General features: G+C 42.4%; 1 protein-coding gene and 1 long non-coding RNA gene across 2 annotated transcripts in view; one reads left to right on the top strand and one right to left on the bottom strand.

Moving 5' to 3' along the window:
• The window catches only part of LOC138947867 (bifunctional purine biosynthesis protein ATIC-like), a 71,659-nt gene that overhangs the window by 16,296 nt on the left and 33,240 nt on the right, over positions 1-22,123 (top strand). Inside the window, exons 5-8 of the mRNA XM_070319426.1 lie at positions 7,740-7,828; positions 8,630-8,708; positions 8,892-8,964; positions 9,527-9,683. Coding sequence (XP_070175527.1) covers positions 7,740-7,828; positions 8,630-8,708; positions 8,892-8,964; positions 9,527-9,683 — 398 coding nt within the window. The remainder of the gene's footprint in view (positions 1-7,739; positions 7,829-8,629; positions 8,709-8,891; positions 8,965-9,526; positions 9,684-22,123) is intronic.
• LOC138947865 (uncharacterized) lies at positions 18,455-22,089 on the bottom strand. The gene is made up of 3 exons (XR_011449845.1): positions 21,950-22,089; positions 21,276-21,368; positions 18,455-20,585 (listed from the first exon to the last, which is right to left on the bottom strand). It is a non-coding gene; the product is annotated as an uncharacterized lncRNA (long non-coding RNA).

Here is a 22,123-nt window from a genome sequence, read left to right as displayed (position 1 = left end):
AAGTACGTTGGAGTAGCCTCCCTTCTACGTTGGAGTAGCCTCCCTTCCCGGATTTAGAACGCGTTTCGTGTCGTAACAGATTATCCACTTACTAGTCATATCCGTATGCAAAATAATGAAATAAACATTAGGAAATGGCAGACGTTTACAAATATCGACATTCTCTATCAGTGCAATAAAAAACAATCGTTAGAACTTGCATTTACGACATGTCGTGCGTGAGAACGTGTCAGTAAACAAGCACTTTTTGCCTGGCTGAAGAACCCCACGAGTCAAGCTAAAACAGACGACAAGTAGATCTAATGGAAAGCAGTCTGCGGATAAACATAACAAACTACTGATGAAAAAGTGTGTTCATCCCTGCTCTGGATAAAAGACATCGGACTGATGACAACGTGGCAGCGTTCACGCGAAAAGATTTTTTTTCAGATTATCGCTTCTACATTTTATTGCACGTACTTGGGGCAGATCTGAATTTCTCAGTGAAAGATGACAAATCGGTCTTGTGAGTTGAGAACCACATGTTCTTTGCCGACAGAAATCACGATGGGACAAGATGTAGATTGTGTTGAAGAGATGTTTGCAGATTATCGCATCTACATTTTATTGCTCAGATCAATGCACGAGTTGGGGTAGATCTGAATTTCGCAATGGAAGACGACAAATCCGTCTTGTGAGTTAAGAACCACACGTTCTTTGGCGGCAGAAATCACTATGGGACAAGATGAGGATTGTGTTGAGGGGCTAATACTGACTGACTTTAGATGAAGAGTTCCTAGACTGCCTGGTTTTTGTAGAGAGGCATCATGATGATATCCTGGGTTTTTTTTACGTTCTTGGTGACAACGCGCCAGAATCGCACGAAGATCGAACTCTCGAAGAAAACAAGTTTATCGCTGAACATCGGAAATGTGAAATGCTCTTCCTGTCTGACCAGTCTCCCCGTTAAATCCACAGGCTACATTATTTATCAGGTAACTTACCAAACCGGAGTGTGTGTGTGTGTGTGTGTGTGTGTGTGTACACCGGATTACCACCATCAACGCACCCTTTTGGACTTTTCTACTATGCCTGCTGTGACATTCACGAGGATTATTGTGATTCTTGGACAATCGTGTGCCTATGCTGGACTTGCAGGAAGACAAACGGTGCCGGAACGGTATACGTGCTGCCAAGTGTGCACGTCCAGAGCGCAGTGTGAAACGAGAGTGAGTGTGTCATTGTGTGGAAGTTTTGCTTGATTGATTTATTCATGATTTAATTTGCTTTTTGGTTCAATAGTAAAATCTGTGTACGTTATACTTTGTATTTTGTGGTGTGATTCGCCCGAGTGCGAGACCCCCATCCCCGAACGCCTCTGTGGGTGGAATTACTTGTGTAACGTGAGTGTGTAGATGAGAATGTGAAAGTTGCTTTGGACCCAGATACACACAGCAGACACCAACGCAACAGCTAAGTTTCAGCCTGACAAAAAAATTCGAGTGACACAGCTAATGGCTGTACTTGTTATTTCTCTATTAAAACAAATGTTTCAAGATCTTTAGGCCAAAACAAATAAATTGTCTGTTTCTATTAACATGGCTAAAAAAAATAGGGTAGGTAGGTAGGTGTTTTTGTTGTTGTTGTTGCCAGGATATAATTCTTGAAAATAACTAAATGACACAAAGAGACAAGACTCGCTATAGATAGATTTATTAAAAATAAAAATAAAATGTGACAAAGGATATAAAATGATTGTTTTACCTGGTCTGCAATCTTCAGTAGTAATTGCATAAAAAAAAAGTCTGATATATATCAATTATCATGTTAACTTTTTCTTAAAATGGGTGCGTTAAATCCTAGTCTGTTTGTTTTTAATGGACTAAGCAATCCTTGGACTGACAGAAAAGATGTATTTTAAAAATGTCCAGTTGCTTTTACTTATTTTTCTAATTGGAAGAGAATACAAATTATGCACTCTTTTCTGTTCAAATGGGTAGAGGGCGTGGGGTAGTAAAAGGATCACAGTTCAAGATTTTGCGCGACAAGAGGTGTGTTTCTTTTATAAAGAGCAAAAACTCAACTTGGTATCTAACACTATTTCTGAACACTGTAACCACTTTAGCACTTTTTTTTTCTTTTTCTGTCTTCCAAACTTCAAGTTCAGCTTCAAAAATGATTAAAAAAAAGGGTTTTTTTCTTCTGAAATCTACAGTTAAATCACTATTTTGGATATTCTATTTTGCTTCCCTCTTTCTCTTTTTAAGTTTTTGATCATCTGATTACCTTGCTTTTCTATTTGGAAGATAATATGCACTCTTTTCTGAAAAATGGGTAGGGGGTGGGGGTAGTAAAAGCATCACAGTATAAAATTTTGTGCGACAAGAGGTGTGTTTCTTTTAACTGTGATGAAGAGGGATAACTCAACTTGGTATCTAACACTAGTTCTGAACACTGTAACCACTTTAGCACTTTTAATTTATTTGTTCTGTCTTCCAAGCTTTAAATTCAGCTTATAAAATGAGTAAAACAGTGTGTGTTTTCTGAATTTACCAGTTAAATCACTCTGTTGGATGTTATTTTTTGCTTCCCTATTTCTGTTCTGAAGTTTTTGATCATCTGACTACCTTGCTTTTCTATTTGGAAGATAATATGCACTCTTTTCTGAAAAATGGGTAGGGGGTGGGGGTAGTAAAAGCATCACAGTTCAAGATTTTGCGCGACAAGAGGTGTGTTTCTTTTAACTGTGATGAAGAAGGATAACTCAACTTGGTACCAAACACTATTTCTGAACACTGTAACCACTTTAGCACTTTCATTTTTTTTCTCTCTGTCTTCCAAGCTTTAAAATTCAGCTAATAAAATGAGTAAAAAAGTGGGGTTTTTTGAGAATTCACCAGTTAAATCACTATGTTGGATGTTCTATTTTGCTTCCCTATTTCTGTTCTTCAGTTTTTGATCATCTGACTACCCTGCTTTTCTATTTGGTAGATAATATGCACTCTTTTCTGAAAAAATGGGTAGGGGGTGGGGGAAGTAAAAGTATCACAGTTCAAGATTTTGGCCGACATGAGGTGTATTTCTTTTAACAGTGGTAAAGAGGGATAACTCAACTTGGTATCTAACACTATTTCTGAACACTGTAATCACTTTAACACTTTTAATTTATGTTTGTTTGTGTTCCAAGTTTTAAATTAAGCTTCAAAAATGGGTAAAAAAATAGTTTTCTCATAATTCACAAGTTAAATCATTATGTTGGATGTTCTATTTTGCTTCCCTCTTTCTCTTCTTAAGTTTTTGATCATCTGACTACCCTGCTTTTCTATTTGGAAGATAATATGCACTCTTTTCTGAAAAATGGTAAGGGGGTGGGGGTAGTAAAAGCAACACAGTTCAAAATTTTGCGCGTTAAGAGATGTTTTTTTTTTTAAATTGGTAAAGAGGGATAACTCAACTTGGTATCTAACACTATTTCTGAACACTGTAATCACTTTAACACTTTTAATTTATGTTTGTCTGTGTTCCAAGTTTCAAATTAAGCTTCATAAATGGGTTAAAAAAAATGGTTTTTTAATAATTCACAAGTTAAATCATTATGTTGGATGTTCTATTTTGCTTCCCTCTTTCTCTTCTTTAAGTTTTTGATCATCTGACTACCCTGCTTTTCTATTTGAAAGATAATATGCACTCTTTTCTGAAAAATGGGTAGGGGGTGGGGGTAGTAAAAGCATCACAGTTCAAGATTTTGCGCGACAAGAGGTGTATTTCTTTTAACAGTGGTAAAGAGGGATAACTCAACTTGGTATCTAACACTATTTCTGAACACTGTAATCACTTTAACACTTTTAATTTATGTTTGTTTGTGTTCCAAGTTTTAAATTAAGCTTCAAAAATGGATAAAAAAATAGTTTTCTCATAATTCACAAGTTAAATCATTATGTTGGATGTTCTATTTTGCTTCCCTCTTTCTCTTCTTAAGTTTTTGATCATCTGACTACCCTGCTTTTCTATTTGAAAGATAATATGCACTCTTTTCTGAAAAATGGGTAGGGGGTGGGGGTAGTAAAAGCATCACAGTTCAAGATTTTGCGCGACAAGAGGTGTGTTTTTTTTAACTGTGATGAAGAGGGATAACTCAACTTGGTATCAAACACTATTTCTGAACACTGTAACCACTTTAGCACTTTTAATTTTTTTTTTCTGTCTTCAGTTCCAAGCTTTAAATTAAGCTAATAAAATGAGTAAAAAAGTGGGGTTTTTTTTAGAATTCACCAGTTAAATCACTATGTTGGATGTTCTATTTTGCTTCCCTATTTCTGTTCTGAAGTTTTTGATCATCTGACTACCCTGCTTTTCTATTTGGTAGATAATAATTATGCACTCTTTTCTGAAAAAATGGGTAGGGGGTGGGGGAAGTAAAAGTATCACAGTTCAAGATTTTGCGCGACAAGAGGTGTATTTCTTTTAACAGTGGTAAAGAGGGATAACTCAACTTGGTATCTAACACTATTTCTGAACACTGTAATCACTTTAACACTTTTAATATATGTTTGTCTGTGTTCCAAGTTTCAAATTAAGCTTCACAAATGGGTAAAAAAATAGTTTTCTCATGATTCACAAGTTAAATCATTGTGTTGGATGTTCAATTTTGCTTCCCTCTTTCTCTTCTTAAGTTTTTGATCATCTGACTACCCTGCTTTTCTATTTGGAAGATAATATGCACTCATTTATGACAAATGGGAAGGGGGTGGGGGTAGTAAAAGCATCACAGTTCAAAATTTTGCGCGTTAAGAGGTGTATTTTTTTTTAAATTGGTAAAGAGGGATAACTCAACTTGGTATCTAACACTATTTCTGAACACTGTAATCACTTTAACACTTTTTATCAATGTTTGTTGGTGTTCCATGCTTCAAATTGAGCTTCAAAATGGATACAAAAGGATTTTTTTCCGAATTCACAAGTAAAATCACTACGTTTAATGTTCTATTTTGCTTCCCTATTTCTCTTCTTCAGTTTGTGATCATCTGATTGTTATTTTGTTTACATTTTCACAATACAATATTGCAACTTATTCAGTAGTGTTTGCGTGAAAAAATCTGATACCTATGCTTAAACTTCAGTCGTTATCTTAAAATTTTGCGCGTTAAGCCCTTTATATTTTGTATTTTCCTGATAAAGCAAACATTGAACTAACAGAAAAAGTAACTTTTAAAACTACCTAATCACTTTGAAAGAGGGCCTCCAAAGTGTACTCCAGCCTTAATAAGCAAGTCGTGTGGCGCGAAATTAATACATAACAATGTGGGTCCACACGGCCCCACGATGTCTACAGAAGGGTATTCACGTTTTTCCTTTTTTGAGAAGCTTTAGTCCGCACGGTAATAATTAAAGTAATAATTTTTAATTTAATTACTTCTCGCAGAAATTTAACCACGGCGTCTACGGAAGGGGATGCACGTTTTTGCTTCTTTGCAAAGCATGGGTCTACGGAAGAATATGCATATTTTTCCTTCTTCGAGAAGCATGGATCCGCACGGCCCCACGATGTCTTCCGTGTGTAGTCGATAACCTGGTCGGGCAAAGGTTCATTAACAGCCGTGTCATGTGTCAGCCCAGAGCTGGTTATTTAACAGCCGTGTCATGTGTCAGCCCAGTAAGACAGCAAGAGCTGGTTATTTAACAGCCGTGTCATGTGTCAGCCCAGTAAGACAGCAAGAGCTGGTTATTTAACAGCCGTGTCATGTGTCAGCCCAGTAAGACAGCAAGAGCTGGTTATTTAACAGCCGTGTCATGTGTCAGCCCACTAATACTGCAAGAGCTGGTTATTTAACAGCCGTGTCATGTGTCAGCCCACTAATACTGCAAGAGCTGGTTATTTAACAGCCGTGTCATGTGTCAGCCCACTAATACTGCAAGAGCTGGTTATTTAACAGCCGTGTCATGTGTCAGCCCAGAGCTGGTTATTTAACAGCCGTGTCATGTGTCAGCCCAGTAAGACAGCAAGAGCTGGTTATTTAACAGCCGTGTCATGTGTCAGCCCACTAATACTGCAAGAGCTGGTTATTTAACAGCCGTGTCATGTGTCAGCCCAGTAAGACAGCAAGAGCTGGTTATTTAACAGCCGTGTCATGTGTCAGCCCACTAATACTGCAAGAGCTGGTTCATTAACAGCCGTGTCATGTGTCAGCCCAGTAAGACAGCAAGAGCTGATTCATTAACAGCCGTGTCATGTGTCAGCCCAGTAAGACAGCAAGAGCTGGTTATTTAACAGCCGTGTCATGTGTCAGCCCAGTAAGACAGCAAGAGCTGATTCATTAACAGCCGTGTCATGTGTCAGCCCAGTAAGACAGCAAGAGCTGGTTCATTAACAGCCGTGTCATGTGTCAGCCCAGTAAGACTGCAAGAGCTGGTTCATTAACAGCCGTGTCATATGTCAGCCCAGTAAGACAGCAAGAGCTGGTTCATTAACAGCCTTGTCATTTGTCAGCCCAGTAAGACTGCAAGAGCTGGTTAATTAACAGCCGCGTCATTTGTCAGCCCAGTAAGACTGCAAGAGCTGGTTAATTAACAGCTGTGTCATTTGTCAGCCCATAAAGACAGCAAGAGCTGGTTAATTAACAGCCGTGTCATGTGTCAGCCCAGTAAGACAACAAGAGCTGGTTCATTAACAGCCGTGTCATTTGTCAGCCCACTAAGACTGCAAGAGCTGGTTAATTAACAGCCATGTCATGTGTCAGCCCATAAAGACTGCAAGAGCTGGTTCATTAACAGCTGTGTCATGTGTCAGCCCAGTAAGACTGCAAGAGCTGGTTATTTAACAGCCGTGTCATGTGTCAGCCCATAACGACTGCAAGAGCTGGTTCATTAACAGCTGTGTCATGTGTCAGCCCAGTAAGACAGCAAGAGCTGGTTAATTAACAGCCGTGTCATGTGTCAGCCCACTAAGACTGCAAGAGCTGGTTAATTAACAGCCGTGTCATGTGTCAGCCCATAAAGACAGCAAGAGCTGGTTAATTAACAGCCGTGTCATGTGTCAGCCCAGTAAGACTGCAAGAGCTGGTTCATTAACAGCCGTGTCATGTGTCAGCCCATAACGACTGCAAGAGCTGGTTCATTAACAGCCGTGTCATGTGTCAGCCCAGTAAGACAGCAAGAGCTGGTTCATTAACAGCCGTGTCATGTGTCAGCCCATAACGACTGCAAGAGCTGGTTCATTAACAGCCGTGTCATGTGTCAGCCCAGTAAGACAGCAAGAGCTGGTTCATTAACAGCTGTGTCATGTGTCAGCCCATAACGACTGCAAGAGCTGGTTCATTAACAGCCGTGTCATGTGTCAGCCCAGTAAGACAGCAAGAGCTGGTTAATTAACAGCCGTGTCATGTGTCAGCCCATAAAGACAGCAAGAGCTGGTTCATTAACAGCCGTGTCATGTGTCAGCCCAGTAAGACTGCAAGAGCTGGTTAATTAACAGCCGTGTCATTTGTCAGCCCATAACGACTGCAAGAGCTGGTTATTTAACAGCTGTGTCATGTGTCAGCTCATAACGACTGCAAGAGCTGGTTAATTAACAGCCGTGTCGTTTGTCAGCCCAGTAAGACAGCAAGAACTGGTTATTGTTTCTGGGGCTGCTCAGGACTATTTCTTTCTCAACAAACATGTCTGATGTGGAACATCATTAAAATACCCAAATAAAGGGTGAAAATGGACAATGAACGGATTTGTGCCCCTATGTGAAGACCGGTGGTGTGTGTTGTGTGCAGGGTGGTGGTGTGCAACCTCTACCCTTTTGTGAAGACGGTGGAGAAACCTGACGTTAAAGTGGAGGATGCTGTGGAACAGATTGACATCGGTCAGTGTGTTTAGCGAGAGAGAGTGTATGCGTGTTTTGAGAGTGTATGTGTGTTTTGAGAGTGTATGTGTGTTTTGAGAGTATGTGTGTTTTGAGAGTGTAGGTGTGTTTTCAGAGTGTAGGGGTGTTTTCAGAGTGTAGGTGTGTTTTCAGAGTGTAGGTGTGTTTTCAGAGTGTAGGTGTGTTTTCAGTGTGTTTTCAGAGTGTAGGTGTGTTTTCAGAGTGTATGTGTGTTTTCAGAGTGTATGTGTGTTTTGAGAGTGTATGTGTGTTTTCAGAGTGTATGTGTGTTTTGAGAGTGTATCAATCAATAAGAAGCTTATATCGCGCGTATCCCGTGGGTACAGTTCTAAGCGCTTGTCGAAGAGCTGTCAACACAGGACTAACAGAAGAAAAAAACATCTACAGACGGACATAAACCCTATCACACACTAGCAGACCCAAATAAACATACAACAAACAACTGTTTAACAACAATGTACACATCAATAGCTATGTGTTTGAGCAGCACATTTGAGTGGGATGGGAAGACGATGATGGGTTTTTATTTTTTCAACATTTTTAAGAACATAAGAAGAGAAAAGAACCCATTTTTGTTTGGAACAACATTGCTCACGTCGAGAAATATCAATTGTGCGAAAGATATTGCAACTTGCGTCTTTGTTTGTACAGTATATTTACCAGGTTATTTGTAAAATTTCTGGCGGGCTAGTGACTTGCTTGAAGTTACTCACCCAGCTGGTGAGTTCAATTTGTGAGATGTGGCCATGCCTTGTTTACCTTTAAGTTCTATGTCTCCAGGCGGTGTGACACTGCTGAGGGCTGCTGCCAAGAATCACGCCAGAGTGACCGTGGTCTGCGATCCTTCTGACTACGACAGGTAGGGCTGTGGCTGTGTCTCTCTCGACTACACTGTCTCTGATCAGTTGTGTTCTCTACTTTAACGTTTTAGATATCACCTGCAAATAACCGATTGTAATGCACAATTTTATCAAACAGTGTTGGGCAAGCTGTCTTTGTTTTATATTGATTTTTATTTGTTTATTTATTTTTATTTTCTTAGAATTGTGGAGGAGATGAGCAGCTCCCCCAGCAAGGACACTGCTGAGTCGACACGCAAGACTCTGGCTGTAAAGGTGAGGGACGTTTGGTACCTGCACCGCTGTCAGCATGTAGATTGTGCTCTTTGCTTTGTAGTTTATGTATGTTGTTCTTTATGATTTGTACTTTAGCAAGACTGGCTGTGAAGTGAGGGACGTTTGGTATCTGCACCGCTGTCAGCATGTAGATTGTGCTCTTTGCTTTGTAGTTTATGTATATTGTTCTTTATGATTTGTACTTTAGCAAGACTGGCTGTGAAGTGAGGGACGTTTGGTACCTGCACCGCTGTCAGCATGTAGATTGTCCTCTTTGCTTTGTAGTTTATGTATGTTCATTTTTTTTTTTAATTGCTTGCTTAATGCATTCATGATTACATTGCTGTTGTACGCACATCACATGATGAATGAGGAAAAACAATGAGCTGGAATTCCTTTCAACAGCTGGGATTCCTTTCAACAGGTGGGACGTTCTGTGTGCACCGTGTGGCAACTGAAAGCAATAGATTATATCAAGCAGTACAAAACATTGCAATTAGCCAGGTTATATTTCCCAATGCGACAAGCTTTCAGCTACATCATAAACTGTACCATTTTCCAGGCTTTTAACCACACAGCAGATTACGACGGGGCGATATCAGACTACTTTCGCAAGGAATACAGCGCAGGGACGTCACAGCTGACACTGCGATACGGAATGAACCCCCACCAGAAACCTGCACAACTCTACACGACCCTGCCACAACTACCCCTCTCAGGTTAGATGTCTAGCTGTTGTCAGGGAGTCATGTTCCATACTGCCCTCTCAGGTTAGATGTCTAGCTGTTGTCAGGGAGTCATGCTCCATACTGCCCTCTCAGGTTAGATGTCTAGCTGTTGTCAGGGAGTCATGTTCCATACTGCCCTCTCAGGTTAGATGTCTAGCTGTTGTCAGGGAGTCATGTTCCATACTGCCCTCTCAGGTTAGATGTCTAGCTGTTGTCAGGGAGTCATGCTCCATACTGCCCTCTCAGGTTAGATGTCTAGCTGTTGTCAGGGAGTCATGTTCCATACTGCCCTCTCAGGTTAGATGTCTAGCTGTTGTCAGGGAGTCATGCTCCATACTGCCCTCTCAGGTTAGATGTCTAGCTGTTGTCAGGGAGTCATGTTCCATACTGCCCTCTCAGGTTAGATGTCTAGCTGTTGTCAGGGAGTCATGCTCCATACTGCTCTCTCAGGTTAGATGTCTAGCTGTTGTCAGGGAGTCATGTTCCATACTGCTCTCTCAGGTTAGATGTCTAGCTGTTGTCAGGGAGTCATGCTCCATACTGCTCTCTCAGGTTAGATGTCTAGCTGTTGTCAGGGAGTCATGTTCCATACTGCCCTCTCAGGTTAGATGTCTAGCTGTTGTCAGGGAGTCATGCTCCATACTGCACTCTCAGGTTAGATGTCTAGCTGTTGTCAGGGAGTCATGTTCCATACTGCTCTCTCAGGTTAGATGTCTAGCTGTTGTCAGGGAGTCATGTTCCATACTGCTCTCTCAGGTTAGATGTCTAGCTGTTGTCAGGGAGTCATGTTCCATACTGCCCTCTCAGGTTAGATGTCTAGCTGTTGTCAGGGAGTCATGCTCCATACTGCCCTCTCAGGTTAGATGTCTAGCTGTTGTCAGGGAGTCATGCTCCATACTGCCCTCTCAGGTTAGATGTCTAGCTGTTGTCAGGGAGTCATGCTCCATACTGCTCTCTCAGGTTAGATGTCTAGCTGTTGTCAGGGAGTCATGTTCCATACTGCTCTCTCAGGTTAGATGTCTAGCTGTTGTCAGGGAGTCATGCTCCATACTGCCCTCTCAGGTTAGATGTCTAGCTGTTGTCAGGGAGTCATGCTCCATACTGCACTCTCAGGTTAGATGTCTAGCTGTTGTCAGGGAGTCATGTTCCATACTGCCCTCTCAGGTTAGATGTCTAGCTGTTGTCAGGGAGTCATGTTCCATACTGCCCTCTCAGGTTAGATGTCTAGCTGTTGTCAGGGAGTCATGCTCCATACTGCCCTCTCAGGTTAGATGTCTAGCTGTTGTCAGGGAGTCATGTTCCATACTGCCCTCTCAGGTTAGATGTCTAGCTGTTGTCAGGGAGTCATGCTCCATACTGCTCTCTCAGGTTAGATGTCTAGCTGTTGTCAGGGAGTCATGCTCCATACTGCCCTCTCAGGTTAGATGTCTAGCTGTTGTCAGGGAGTCATGCTCCATACTGCCCTCTCAGGTTAGATGTCTAGCTGTTGTCAGGGAGTCATGTTCCATACTGCTCTCTCAGGTTAGATGTCTAGCTGTTGTCAGGGAGTCATGTTCCATACTGCCCTCTCAGGTTAGATGTCTAGCTGTTGTCAGGGAGTCATGCTCCATACTGCTCTCTCAGGTTAGATGTCTAGCTGTTGTCAGGGAGTCATGTTCCATACTGCTCTCTCAGGTTAGATGTCTAGCTGTTGTCAGGGAGTCATGCTCCATACTGCCCTCTCAGGTTAGATGTCTAGCTGTTGTCAGGGAGTCATGTTCCATACTGCTCTCTCAGGTTAGATGTCTAGCTGTTGTCAGGGAGTCATGCTCCATACTGCTCTCTCAGGTTAGATGTCTAGCTGTTGTCAGGGAGTCATGTTCCATACTGCCCTCTCAGGTTAGATGTCTAGCTGTTGTCAGGGAGTCATGCTCCATACTGCCCTCTCAGGTTAGATGTCTAGCTGTTGTCAGGGAGTCATGTTCCATACTGCCCTCTCAGGTTAGATGTCTAGCTGTTGTCAGGGAGTCATGCTCCATACTGCTCTCTCAGGTTAGATGTCTAGCTGTTGTCAGGGAGTCATGTTCCATACTGCCCTCTCAGGTTAGATGTCTAGCTGTTGTCAGGGAGTCATGCTCCATACTGCCCTCTCAGGTTAGATGTCTAGCTGTTGTCAGGGAGTCATGTTCCATACTGCTCTCTCAGGTTAGATGTCTAGCTGTTGTCAGGGAGTCATGCTCCATACTGCCCTCTCAGGTTAGATGTCTAGCTGTTGTCAGGGAGTCATGTTCCATACTGCTCTCTCAGGTTAGATGTCTAGCTGTTGTCAGGGAGTCATGCTCCATACTGCCCTCTCAGGTTAGATGTCTAGCTGTTGTCAGGGAGTCATGTTCCATACTGCCCTCTCAGGTTAGATGTCTAGCTGTTGTCAGGGAGTCATGCTCCATACTGCACTCTCAGGTTAGATGTCTAGCTGTTGTCAGGGAGTCATGTTCCATACTGCCCTCTCAGGTTAGATGTCTAGCTGTTGTCAGGGAGTCATGCTCCATACTGCCCTCTCAGGTTAGATGTCTAGCTGTTGTCAGGGAGTCATGTTCCATACTGCCCTCTCAGGTTAGATGTCTAGCTGTTGTCAGGGAGTCATGCTCCATACTGCCCTCTCAGGTTAGATGTCTAGCTGTTGTCAGGGAGTCATGCTCCATACTGCCCTCTCAGGTTAGATGTCTAGCTGTTGTCAGGGAGTCATGTTCCATACTGCCCTCTCAGGTTAGATGTCTAGCTGTTGTCAGGGAGTCATGTTCCATACTGCCCTCTCAGGTTAGATGTCTAGCTGTTGTCAGGGAGTCATGTTCCATACTGCCCTCTCAGGTTAGATGTCTAGCTGTTGTCAGGGAGTCATGTTCCATACTGCCCTCTCAGGTTAGATGTCTAGCTGTTGTCAGGGAGTCATGTTCCATACTGCCCTCTCAGGTTAGATGTCTAGCTGTTGTCAGGGAGTCATGCTCCATACTGCCCTCTCAGGTTAGATGTCTAGCTGTTGTCAGGGAGTCATGTTCCATACTGCCCTCTCAGGTTAGATGTCTAGCTGTTGTCAGGGAGTCATGCTCCATACTGCTCTCTCAGGTTAGATGTCTAGCTGTTGTCAGGGAGTCATGTTCCATACTGCCCTCTCAGGTTAGATGTCTAGCTGTTGTCAGGGAGTCATGCTCCATACTGCACTCTCAGGTTAGATGTCTAGCTGTTGTCAGGGAGTCATGTTCCATACTGCCCTCTCAGGTTAGATGTCTAGCTGTTGTCAGGGAGTCATGCTCCATACTGCCCTCTCAGGTTAGATGTCTAGCTGTTGTCAGGGAGTCATGCTCCATACTGCCCTCTCAGGTTAGATGTCTAGCTGTTGTCAGGGAGTCATGCTCCATACTGCTCTCTCAGGTTAGATGTCTAGCTGTTGTCAGGGAGTCATGTTCCATACTGCCCTCTCAGGTTAGATGTCTAGCTGTTGTCAGGGAGTCATGCTCCATACTGCTCTCTCAGGTTAGATGTCTAGCTGTTGTCAGGGAGTCATGCTCCATACTGCCCTCTCAGGTTAGATGTCTAGCTGTTGTCAGGGAGTCATGTTCCATACTGCTCTCTCAGGTTAGATGTCTAGCTGTTGTCAGGGAGTCATGCTCCATACTGCCCTCTCAGGTTAGATGTCTAGCTGTTGTCAGGGAGTCATGTTCCATACTGCTCTCTCAGGTTAGATGTCTAGCTGTTGTCAGGGAGTCATGCTCCATACTGCTCTCTCAGGTTAGATGTCTAGCTGTTGTCAGGGAGTCATGTTCCATACTGCCCTCTCAGGTTAGATGTCTAGCTGTTGTCAGGGAGTCATGCTCCATACTGCCCTCTCAGGTTAGATGTCTAGCTGTTGTCAGGGAGTCATGTTCCATACTGCCCTCTCAGGTTAGATGTCTAGCTGTTGTCAGGGAGTCATGCTCCATACTGCTCTCTCAGGTTAGATGTCTAGCTGTTGTCAGGGAGTCATGTTCCATACTGCCCTCTCAGGTTAGATGTCTAGCTGTTGTCAGGGAGTCATGCTCCATACTGCCCTCTCAGGTTAGATGTCTAGCTGTTGTCAGGGAGTCATGTTCCATACTGCTCTCTCAGGTTAGATGTCTAGCTGTTGTCAGGGAGTCATGCTCCATACTGCCCTCTCAGGTTAGATGTCTAGCTGTTGTCAGGGAGTCATGTTCCATACTGCCCTCTCAGGTTAGATGTCTAGCTGTTGTCAGGGAGTCATGCTCCATACTGCTCTCTCAGGTTAGATGTCTAGCTGTTGTCAGGGAGTCATGTTCCATACTGCCCTCTCAGGTTAGATGTCTAGCTGTTGTCAGGGAGTCATGCTCCATACTGCCCTCTCAGGTTAGATGTCTAGCTGTTGTCAGGGAGTCATGTTCCATACTGCCCTCTCAGGTTAGATGTCTAGCTGTTGTCAGGGAGTCATGCTCCATACTGCCCTCTCAGGTTAGATGTCTAGCTGTTGTCAGGGAGTCATGTTCCATACTGCCCTCTCAGGTTAGATGTCTAGCTGTTGTCAGGGAGTCATGCTCCATACTGCCCTCTCAGGTTAGATGTCTAGCTGTTGTCAGGGAGTCATGCTCCATACTGCTCTCTCAGGTTAGATGTCTAGCTGTTGTCAGGGAGTCATGTTCCATACTGCCCTCTCAGGTTAGATGTCTAGCTGTTGTCAGGGAGTCATGCTCCATACTGCCCTCTCAGGTTAGATGTCTAGCTGTTGTCAGGGAGTCATGTTCCATACTGCCCTCTCAGGTTAGATGTCTAGCTGTTGTCAGGGAGTCATGTTCCATACTGCCCTCTCAGGTTAGATGTCTAGCTGTTGTCAGGGAGTCATGTTCCATACTGCCCTCTCAGGTTAGATGTCTAGCTGTTGTCAGGGAGTCATGCTCCATACTGCCCTCTCAGGTTAGATGTCTAGCTGTTGTCAGGGAGTCATGTTCCATACTGCCCTCTCAGGTTAGATGTCTAGCTGTTGTCAGGGAGTCATGTTCCATACTGCCCTCTCAGGTTAGATGTCTAGCTGTTGTCAGGGAGTCATGCTCCATACTGCTCTCTCAGGTTAGATGTCTAGCTGTTGTCAGGGAGTCATGCTCCATACTGCCCTCTCAGGTTAGATGTCTAGCTGTTGTCAGGGAGTCATGTTCCATACTGCCCTCTCAGGTTAGATGTCTAGCTGTTGTCAGGGAGTCATGCTCCATACTGCCCTCTCAGGTTAGATGTCTAGCTGTTGTCAGGGAGTCATGTTCCATACTGCCCTCTCAGGTTAGATGTCTAGCTGTTGTCAGGGAGTCATGCTCCATACTGCTCTCTCAGGTTAGATGTCTAGCTGTTGTCAGGGAGTCATGTTCCATACTGCTCTCTCAGGTTAGATGTCTAGCTGTTGTCAGGGAGTCATGCTCCATACTGCCCTCTCAGGTTAGATGTCTAGCTGTTGTCAGGGAGTCATGTTCCATACTGCTCTCTCAGGTTAGATGTCTAGCTGTTGTCAGGGAGTCATGCTCCATACTGCTCTCTCAGGTTAGATGTCTAGCTGTTGTCAGGGAGTCATGTTCCATACTGCCCTCTCAGGTTAGATGTCTAGCTGTTGTCAGGGAGTCATGCTCCATACTGCCCTCTCAGGTTAGATGTCTAGCTGTTGTCAGGGAGTCATGTTCCATACTGCCCTCTCAGGTTAGATGTCTAGCTGTTGTCAGGGAGTCATGCTCCATACTGCTCTCTCAGGTTAGATGTCTAGCTGTTGTCAGGGAGTCATGTTCCATACTGCCCTCTCAGGTTAGATGTCTAGCTGTTGTCAGGGAGTCATGCTCCATACTGCCCTCTCAGGTTAGATGTCTAGCTGTTGTCAGGGAGTCATGTTCCATACTGCTCTCTCAGGTTAGATGTCTAGCTGTTGTCAGGGAGTCATGCTCCATACTGCCCTCTCAGGTTAGATGTCTAGCTGTTGTCAGGGAGTCATGCTCCATACTGCTCTCTCAGGTTAGATGTCTAGCTGTTGTCAGGGAGTCATGCTCCATACTGCTCTCTCAGGTTAGATGTCTAGCTGTTGTCAGGGAGTCATGTTCCATACTGCTCTCTCAGGTTAGATGTCTAGCTGTTGTCAGGGAGTCATGTTCCATACTGCTCTCTCAGGTTAGATGTCTAGCTGTTGTCAGGGAGTCATGTTCCATACTGCTCTCTCAGGTTAGATGTCTAGCTGTTGTCAGGGAGTCATGTTCCATACTGCTCTCTCAGGTTAGATGTCTAGCTGTTGTCAGGGAGTCATGTTCCTAATACTGCTCTCTCAGGTTAGATGTCTAGCTGTTGTCAGGGAGTCATGTTCCATACTGCCCTCTCAGGTTAGATGTCTAGCTGTTGTCAGGGAGTCATGTTCCATACTGCCCTCTCAGGTTAGATGTCTAGCTGTTGTCAGGGAGTCATGCTCCATACTGCACTCTCAGGTTAGATGTCTAGCTGTTGTCAGGGAGTCATGTTCCATACTGCTCTCTCAGGTTAGATGTCTAGCTGTTGTCAGGGAGTCATGTTCCATACTGCCCTCTCAGGTTAGATGTCTAGCTGTTGTCAGGGAGTCATGTTCCATACTGCCCTCTCAGGTTAGATGTCTAGCTGTTGTCAGGGAGTCATGTTCCATACTGCTCTCTCAGGTTAGATGTCTAGCTGTTGTCAGGGAGTCATGCTCCATACTGCTCTCTCAGGTTAGATGTCTAGCTGTTGTCAGGGAGTCATGCTCCATACTGCTCTCTCAGGTTAGATGTCTAGCTGTTGTCAGGGAGTCATGTTCCATACTGCCCTCTCAGGTTAGATGTCTAGCTGTTGTCAGGGAGTCATGTTCCATACTGCCCTCTCAGGTTAGATGTCTAGCTGTTGTCAGGGAGTCATGTTCCATACTGCCCTCTCAGGTTAGATGTCTAGCTGTTGTCAGGGAGTCATGTTCCATACTGCCCTCTCAGGTTAGATGTCTAGCTGTTGTCAGGGAGTCATGCTCCATACTGCTCTCTCAGGTTAGATGTCTAGCTGTTGTCAGGGAGTCATGTTCCATACTGCCCTCTCAGGTTAGATGTCTAGCTGTTGTCAGGGAGTCATGTTCCATACTGCTCTCTCAGGTTAGATGTCTAGCTGTTGTCAGGGAGTCATGCTCCATACTGCCCTCTCAGGTTAGATGTCTAGCTGTTGTCAGGGAGTCATGCTCCATACTGCCCTCTCAGGTTAGATGTCTAGCTGTTGTCATGGAGTCATGCTCCATACTGCCCTCTCAGGTTAGATGTCTAGCTGTTGTCAGGGAGTCATGTTCCATACTGCTCTCTCAGGTTAGATGTCTAGCTGTTGTCAGGGAGTCATGCTCCATACTGCTCTCTCAGGTTAGATGTCTAGCTGTTGTCAGGGAGTCATGTTCCATACTGCCCTCTCAGGTTAGATGTCTAGCTGTTGTCAGGGAGTCATGCTCCATACTGCCCTCTCAGGTTAGATGTCTAGCTGTTGTCAGGGAGTCATGTTCCATACTGCTCTCTCAGGTTAGATGTCTAGCTGTTGTCAGGGAGTCATGCTCCATACTGCCCTCTCAGGTTAGATGTCTAGCTGTTGTCAGGGAGTCATGTTCCATACTGCACTCTCAGGTTAGATGTCTAGCTGTTGTCAGGGAGTCATGCTCCATACTGCTCTCTCAGGTTAGATGTCTAGCTGTTGTCAGGGAGTCATGCTCCATACTGCTCTCTCAGGTTAGATGTCTAGCTGTTGTCAGGGAGTCATGTTCCATACTGCTCTCTCAGGTTAGATGTCTAGCTGTTGTCAGGGAGTCATGCTCCATACTGCTCTCTCAGGTTAGATGTCTAGCTGTTGTCAGGGAGTCATGTTCCATACTGCTCTCTCAGGTTAGATGTCTAGCTGTTGTCAGGGAGTCATGTTCCATACTGCTCTCTCAGGTTAGATGTCTAGCTGTTGTCAGGGAGTCATGTTCCATACTGCTCTCTCAGGTTAGATGTCTAGCTGTTGTCAGGGAGTCATGTTCCATACTGCTCTCTCAGGTTAGATGTCTAGCTGTTGTCAGGGAGTCATGTTCCATACTGCCCTCTCAGGTTAGATGTCTAGCTGTTGTCAGGGAGTCATGCTCCATACTGCCCTCTCAGGTTAGATGTCTAGCTGTTGTCAGGGAGTCATGTTCCATACTGCTCTCTCAGGTTAGATGTCTAGCTGTTGTCAGGGAGTCATGCTCCATACTGCCCTCTCAGGTTAGATGTCTAGCTGTTGTCAGGGAGTCATGTTCCATACTGCCCTCTCAGGTTAGATGTCTAGCTGTTGTCAGGGAGTCATGCTCCATACTGCCCTCTCAGGTTAGATGTCTAGCTGTTGTCAGGGAGTCATGTTCCATACTGCCCTCTCAGGTTAGATGTCTAGCTGTTGTCAGGGAGTCATGCTCCATACTGCCCTCTCAGGTTAGATGTCTAGCTGTTGTCAGGGAGTCATGCTCCATACCCTGATAGCATGCTAACGTTAATTTAACGTTAATTTAACGTTTGCATGGTTAGATTTTGGTTTACGGTTAGCATTAAACGTTAAATTAACGTTAAATTAACGTTAGCAGAAAAACGGTTCTAAAGCAAACGTTAAATTAACGTTAAATTAACGTTAGCAAGCAAACCGTTTTCATGGCAAACCTTTTTTAAACGTTAATTTAACGTTTGCCTGAAAACCAATATAAAACGGTTTGCATTGAAACGTTAAAATAACGTTAAATAAACGTTTACACATAACCGTTCAATATCAAACCATTTTTAAACGTTAATTTAACGTTTGCCTGAAAACCAATATAAAACGGTTTGCATTGAAACGTTAAAATAACGTTAAATAAACGTTTACACATAACCGTTCAATATCAAACCATTTTTAAACGTTAATTTAACGTTTGCCTGAAAACCAATATAAAACGGTTTGCATTGAAACGTTAAAATAACGTTAAATTAACGTTGGCACATAACCGTTCAAAATCAAACCAATTTCAAACGTTAATTTAACGTTTGCCCGAAAACACAAAAAAAACGGTTTGCACTGAAACGTTAAAAAAACGTTAAATAAACGTTGACACATAACCGTTCAAAATCAAAGCAAAAGCAAAAAAAACAACAAAAAAAAAAATGTTGTTATTGTTGTGGTGGTAACATTGACAATAACAAGCAACACAAAAAAAATTTGAAAAAAAAAAAAATTTGAAAAAAAAAAAAAAAAAAAAAAAATTTGACATATTATATCAAAAACAAACGTTTCAAAAAAATGTATTTGTAAAAAAAAATAATAAAAAAAACTACCATAATGTAACGTTAAATTAACGTTAGTTTTATGTTTTATGGCTAACGTTTATTTCATGTTTTATGGCTAACCTTAAATTAACGTTAGATTTAGGTTATTTTGCTCATCAAGATAAACGTTAAATTAACGTTAACATTTAACGTTAATTCAACCAAAATAAAACCATAATATAACGTTAAATTAACGTTAATTTAACGTTTACCGCTAATATCAATTTGACCAAAATAAAAGTATAATACAATGGCTGTTTGAACGTATTTTTCACGTTGAGTGCAAACATTAAAAAGAACCCCCCAAAAAACATAATCAAACAAATCATAAGGAAAATAATTTTATTTAATTTTTTATTTTGCTTTTTAAATTTTTTTTCTTATTTGAAGATGCATTTCCCATAGTCTTTTCTGTCTGCTGTTGTTGTAGTGTTATATATGTAGCTAAAACCATGTTAAAAAAAGACAAGCAAACACCAACATGTAAAGTCAAATCAAATTTTGAAAAAGGTTTTTGGTGAGAACGGTTAACTTTGCAGCTAACGCTATATGATCTTGTTGTATTACTTAATCCGGAGAGCATGCAGGCTGTTGATTTTTTTTTATTTTTTATCTCTGTCTCATTGCAAGAATGGTACTGGCCAGGTCTCATATTTTGAGCCAAACAGTGTACGTACATGCTAACATAAAACAAAACAAAATACAAATAAATAAACCCAGTAGAAACATGTTTTGATAATATGTTCTAAACATTTATTCATCATTCCCTGATATTTCCACAATGTAAAAAAAAAAAACAATGATACAAATTTCAAAAGTTGAATCAGTTTTAAAGTTTCTAGAAGTGAGTTTGGATATACCACACTTTTAGGTTCTGTACCTAGAAATTTACCAATTCTATTCCATCTTTTGGGTTTAAAAAAGTCTTTGCAGATATATATTATACATCCGACTTGATGCCAGAAGAGACAAGGAAATATGAGGTTATTTGCAACACCACCAGCAGAGGAAGAAGTCGCTCACTTTGCAGCAGCAGATAAAAAGAATTGTTGAATTTGAAGCAGGAGCAGACACAGAAGTTGTTGAATGTGTAGTATCTGCAGCAGACAAAGAAGTTGTTGAATTTACAGCAGACGATATATTTGTTAAATTTGCAGCAGCACACAAAGAAGTCATTCACTTTGCAGCAGCTCCAGACAACAAGAATTGTTGAGTTTTAAGCAGGAGCAGATACAGAAGTTGTTAAGTTTGCAGCAGGAGCAGCGGCAGACAAAAAAAGTTGTTGAATTTGCAGCAGACGATATACTTGTTAAATCTGCAGCAGCAAACAAAGAAGTCATTCACTTTGCAGCAGCTCCAGACAACAAGAATTGTTGAATTTTAAACAGAAGCAGACACAGAAGTTGTTAAGTTTGCAGCACCAACAGACAAAGAAGTTGTTGAATTTGCAGCAGACAATATATTTGTAAAATCTGCAGCAGTAGCCATGGAAAAAGTTGTTGATACAACCAGTGCAGACGATGACATGTCTGCAATAGGCGACTTTGAAGATCTGCTCCACATGCTATGACACCTGCAAAGACAAAGAATGCAACAATATTAAAACAAAGAATTCAGTGTTATTTCAGAACTTCAGTGTAAACACTATAATTACAGTATGTCTTCTTTGTTGGTGTTCTTTGCTGAACATAGAACTGAAGGTAAATAAGGTTTAAATTGTCTTTGCATTATGCCAATATTGTTGAATTTACTTCTGTGAATTTGCTAACTTTGATAGCATCATTCTGTGTTTGAATGAAATGCTCTATGTCAATGCTGCCTGGCACGGATAACATTAACAGCCCTACCAACCCGTCCACCCACACCCCCACCCCACCCCCACACACACACTCACACAGAACACCTTCCAACAAAATTTTCCCCAGACTAAGACAATAGAATGTCAGTTGGACCTTGACTAAAAATATGCATAGGTAAAGATGTCCCAGCTACAACAAATTGTTCTGTCAGAAGACCTCCTACATCCCGAAATGATGTGATGGCCAACCAGCCAAGGATTAGAACAATGCGTCATATAATATCAGCATGTATCAATGACCCTAGGCTGAGGCCTGACAATAATACTGCCTTCTCTCAAATTATATGATTTTTTGTTATAAATATAATAATATGACTGCTGGAACATTCATCTTAGCGTTAAACAAGGATTTTACCTGCAAACACACACACACACACACATACACACACAGTGACACACACTTACTTGGCCTCAACAGCCAGAATGTCGGGGTTGTACCTTGTAGTTTACATCCCTGTGAATGCTTTCTGTTCCATCCTCATGGTAATTCCTCCCACCCTGCAATGAAAATTGAAAGCATTGATGTGTGAATTGCATTAATTACAATAGCCTAAACACACTCAAATCTTTACTTGTTAATGAAGACAGAGAGATAGAGAGTGGGAATAAGGGGGGGGGGGGGGGGGGGGGGGGAGAGCAGTTGTCAATCAAACCTTGTTTTAAAAATTTAAGTGTCTTTGAATAGATCATTTTCGAAAATAACTCCCCATGCCTCTCCTGAGATCTCTTCTTTACTGTACAGTTATGCATTTGACCTGAAGCTGTAAGATTGAACAGTAAGTGCCCTGCGTGCACATGTGTGGAAAGTATCAGATTGAGAGAGAAAGTCTCAGATTGAGAGAGAGAGAGAGAGAGAGAGAGAGAGAGAGAGAGAGAGAGTAACAGACAGACAAAGACAGAGAGAGAGACTGAAACTGAGAAAGAGACAGAAGGCAGGAAAGAAAGAGAGAGAAATCCACCTTTCCAATCGTTATGCATGATATTGCTTTGATATTTGTGACTCGTATGAAAAATAAGTCAACAATCACAATGCCAACGGATCGTGAACTATGATTTACAACAGTACAGTTCAACATTACCTGAATTTCTTCCTGCTGAAAGTTCCATTTGCCATTCGCCTCAGCGTCACAAGATCTGTATTAGTCCTGATATATGCTGAAGTGTAGCATGTTATCTTATACATGTATCAGCAGTCACACTGGCTTTGAAGTTGCTGGCGTTTTAAAAACTGTTACAGAAACTTTTTTTAATTT

The sequence above is a fragment of the Littorina saxatilis genome, linkage group LG14 (assembly GCF_037325665.1).
Source record: "Littorina saxatilis isolate snail1 linkage group LG14, US_GU_Lsax_2.0, whole genome shotgun sequence".
Lineage (NCBI taxonomy): Eukaryota > Metazoa > Mollusca > Gastropoda > Littorinimorpha > Littorinidae > Littorina > Littorina saxatilis.
Note: the sequence above shows the minus strand (reverse complement) of the source record. Positions and strands in the feature narration are given on the sequence as shown.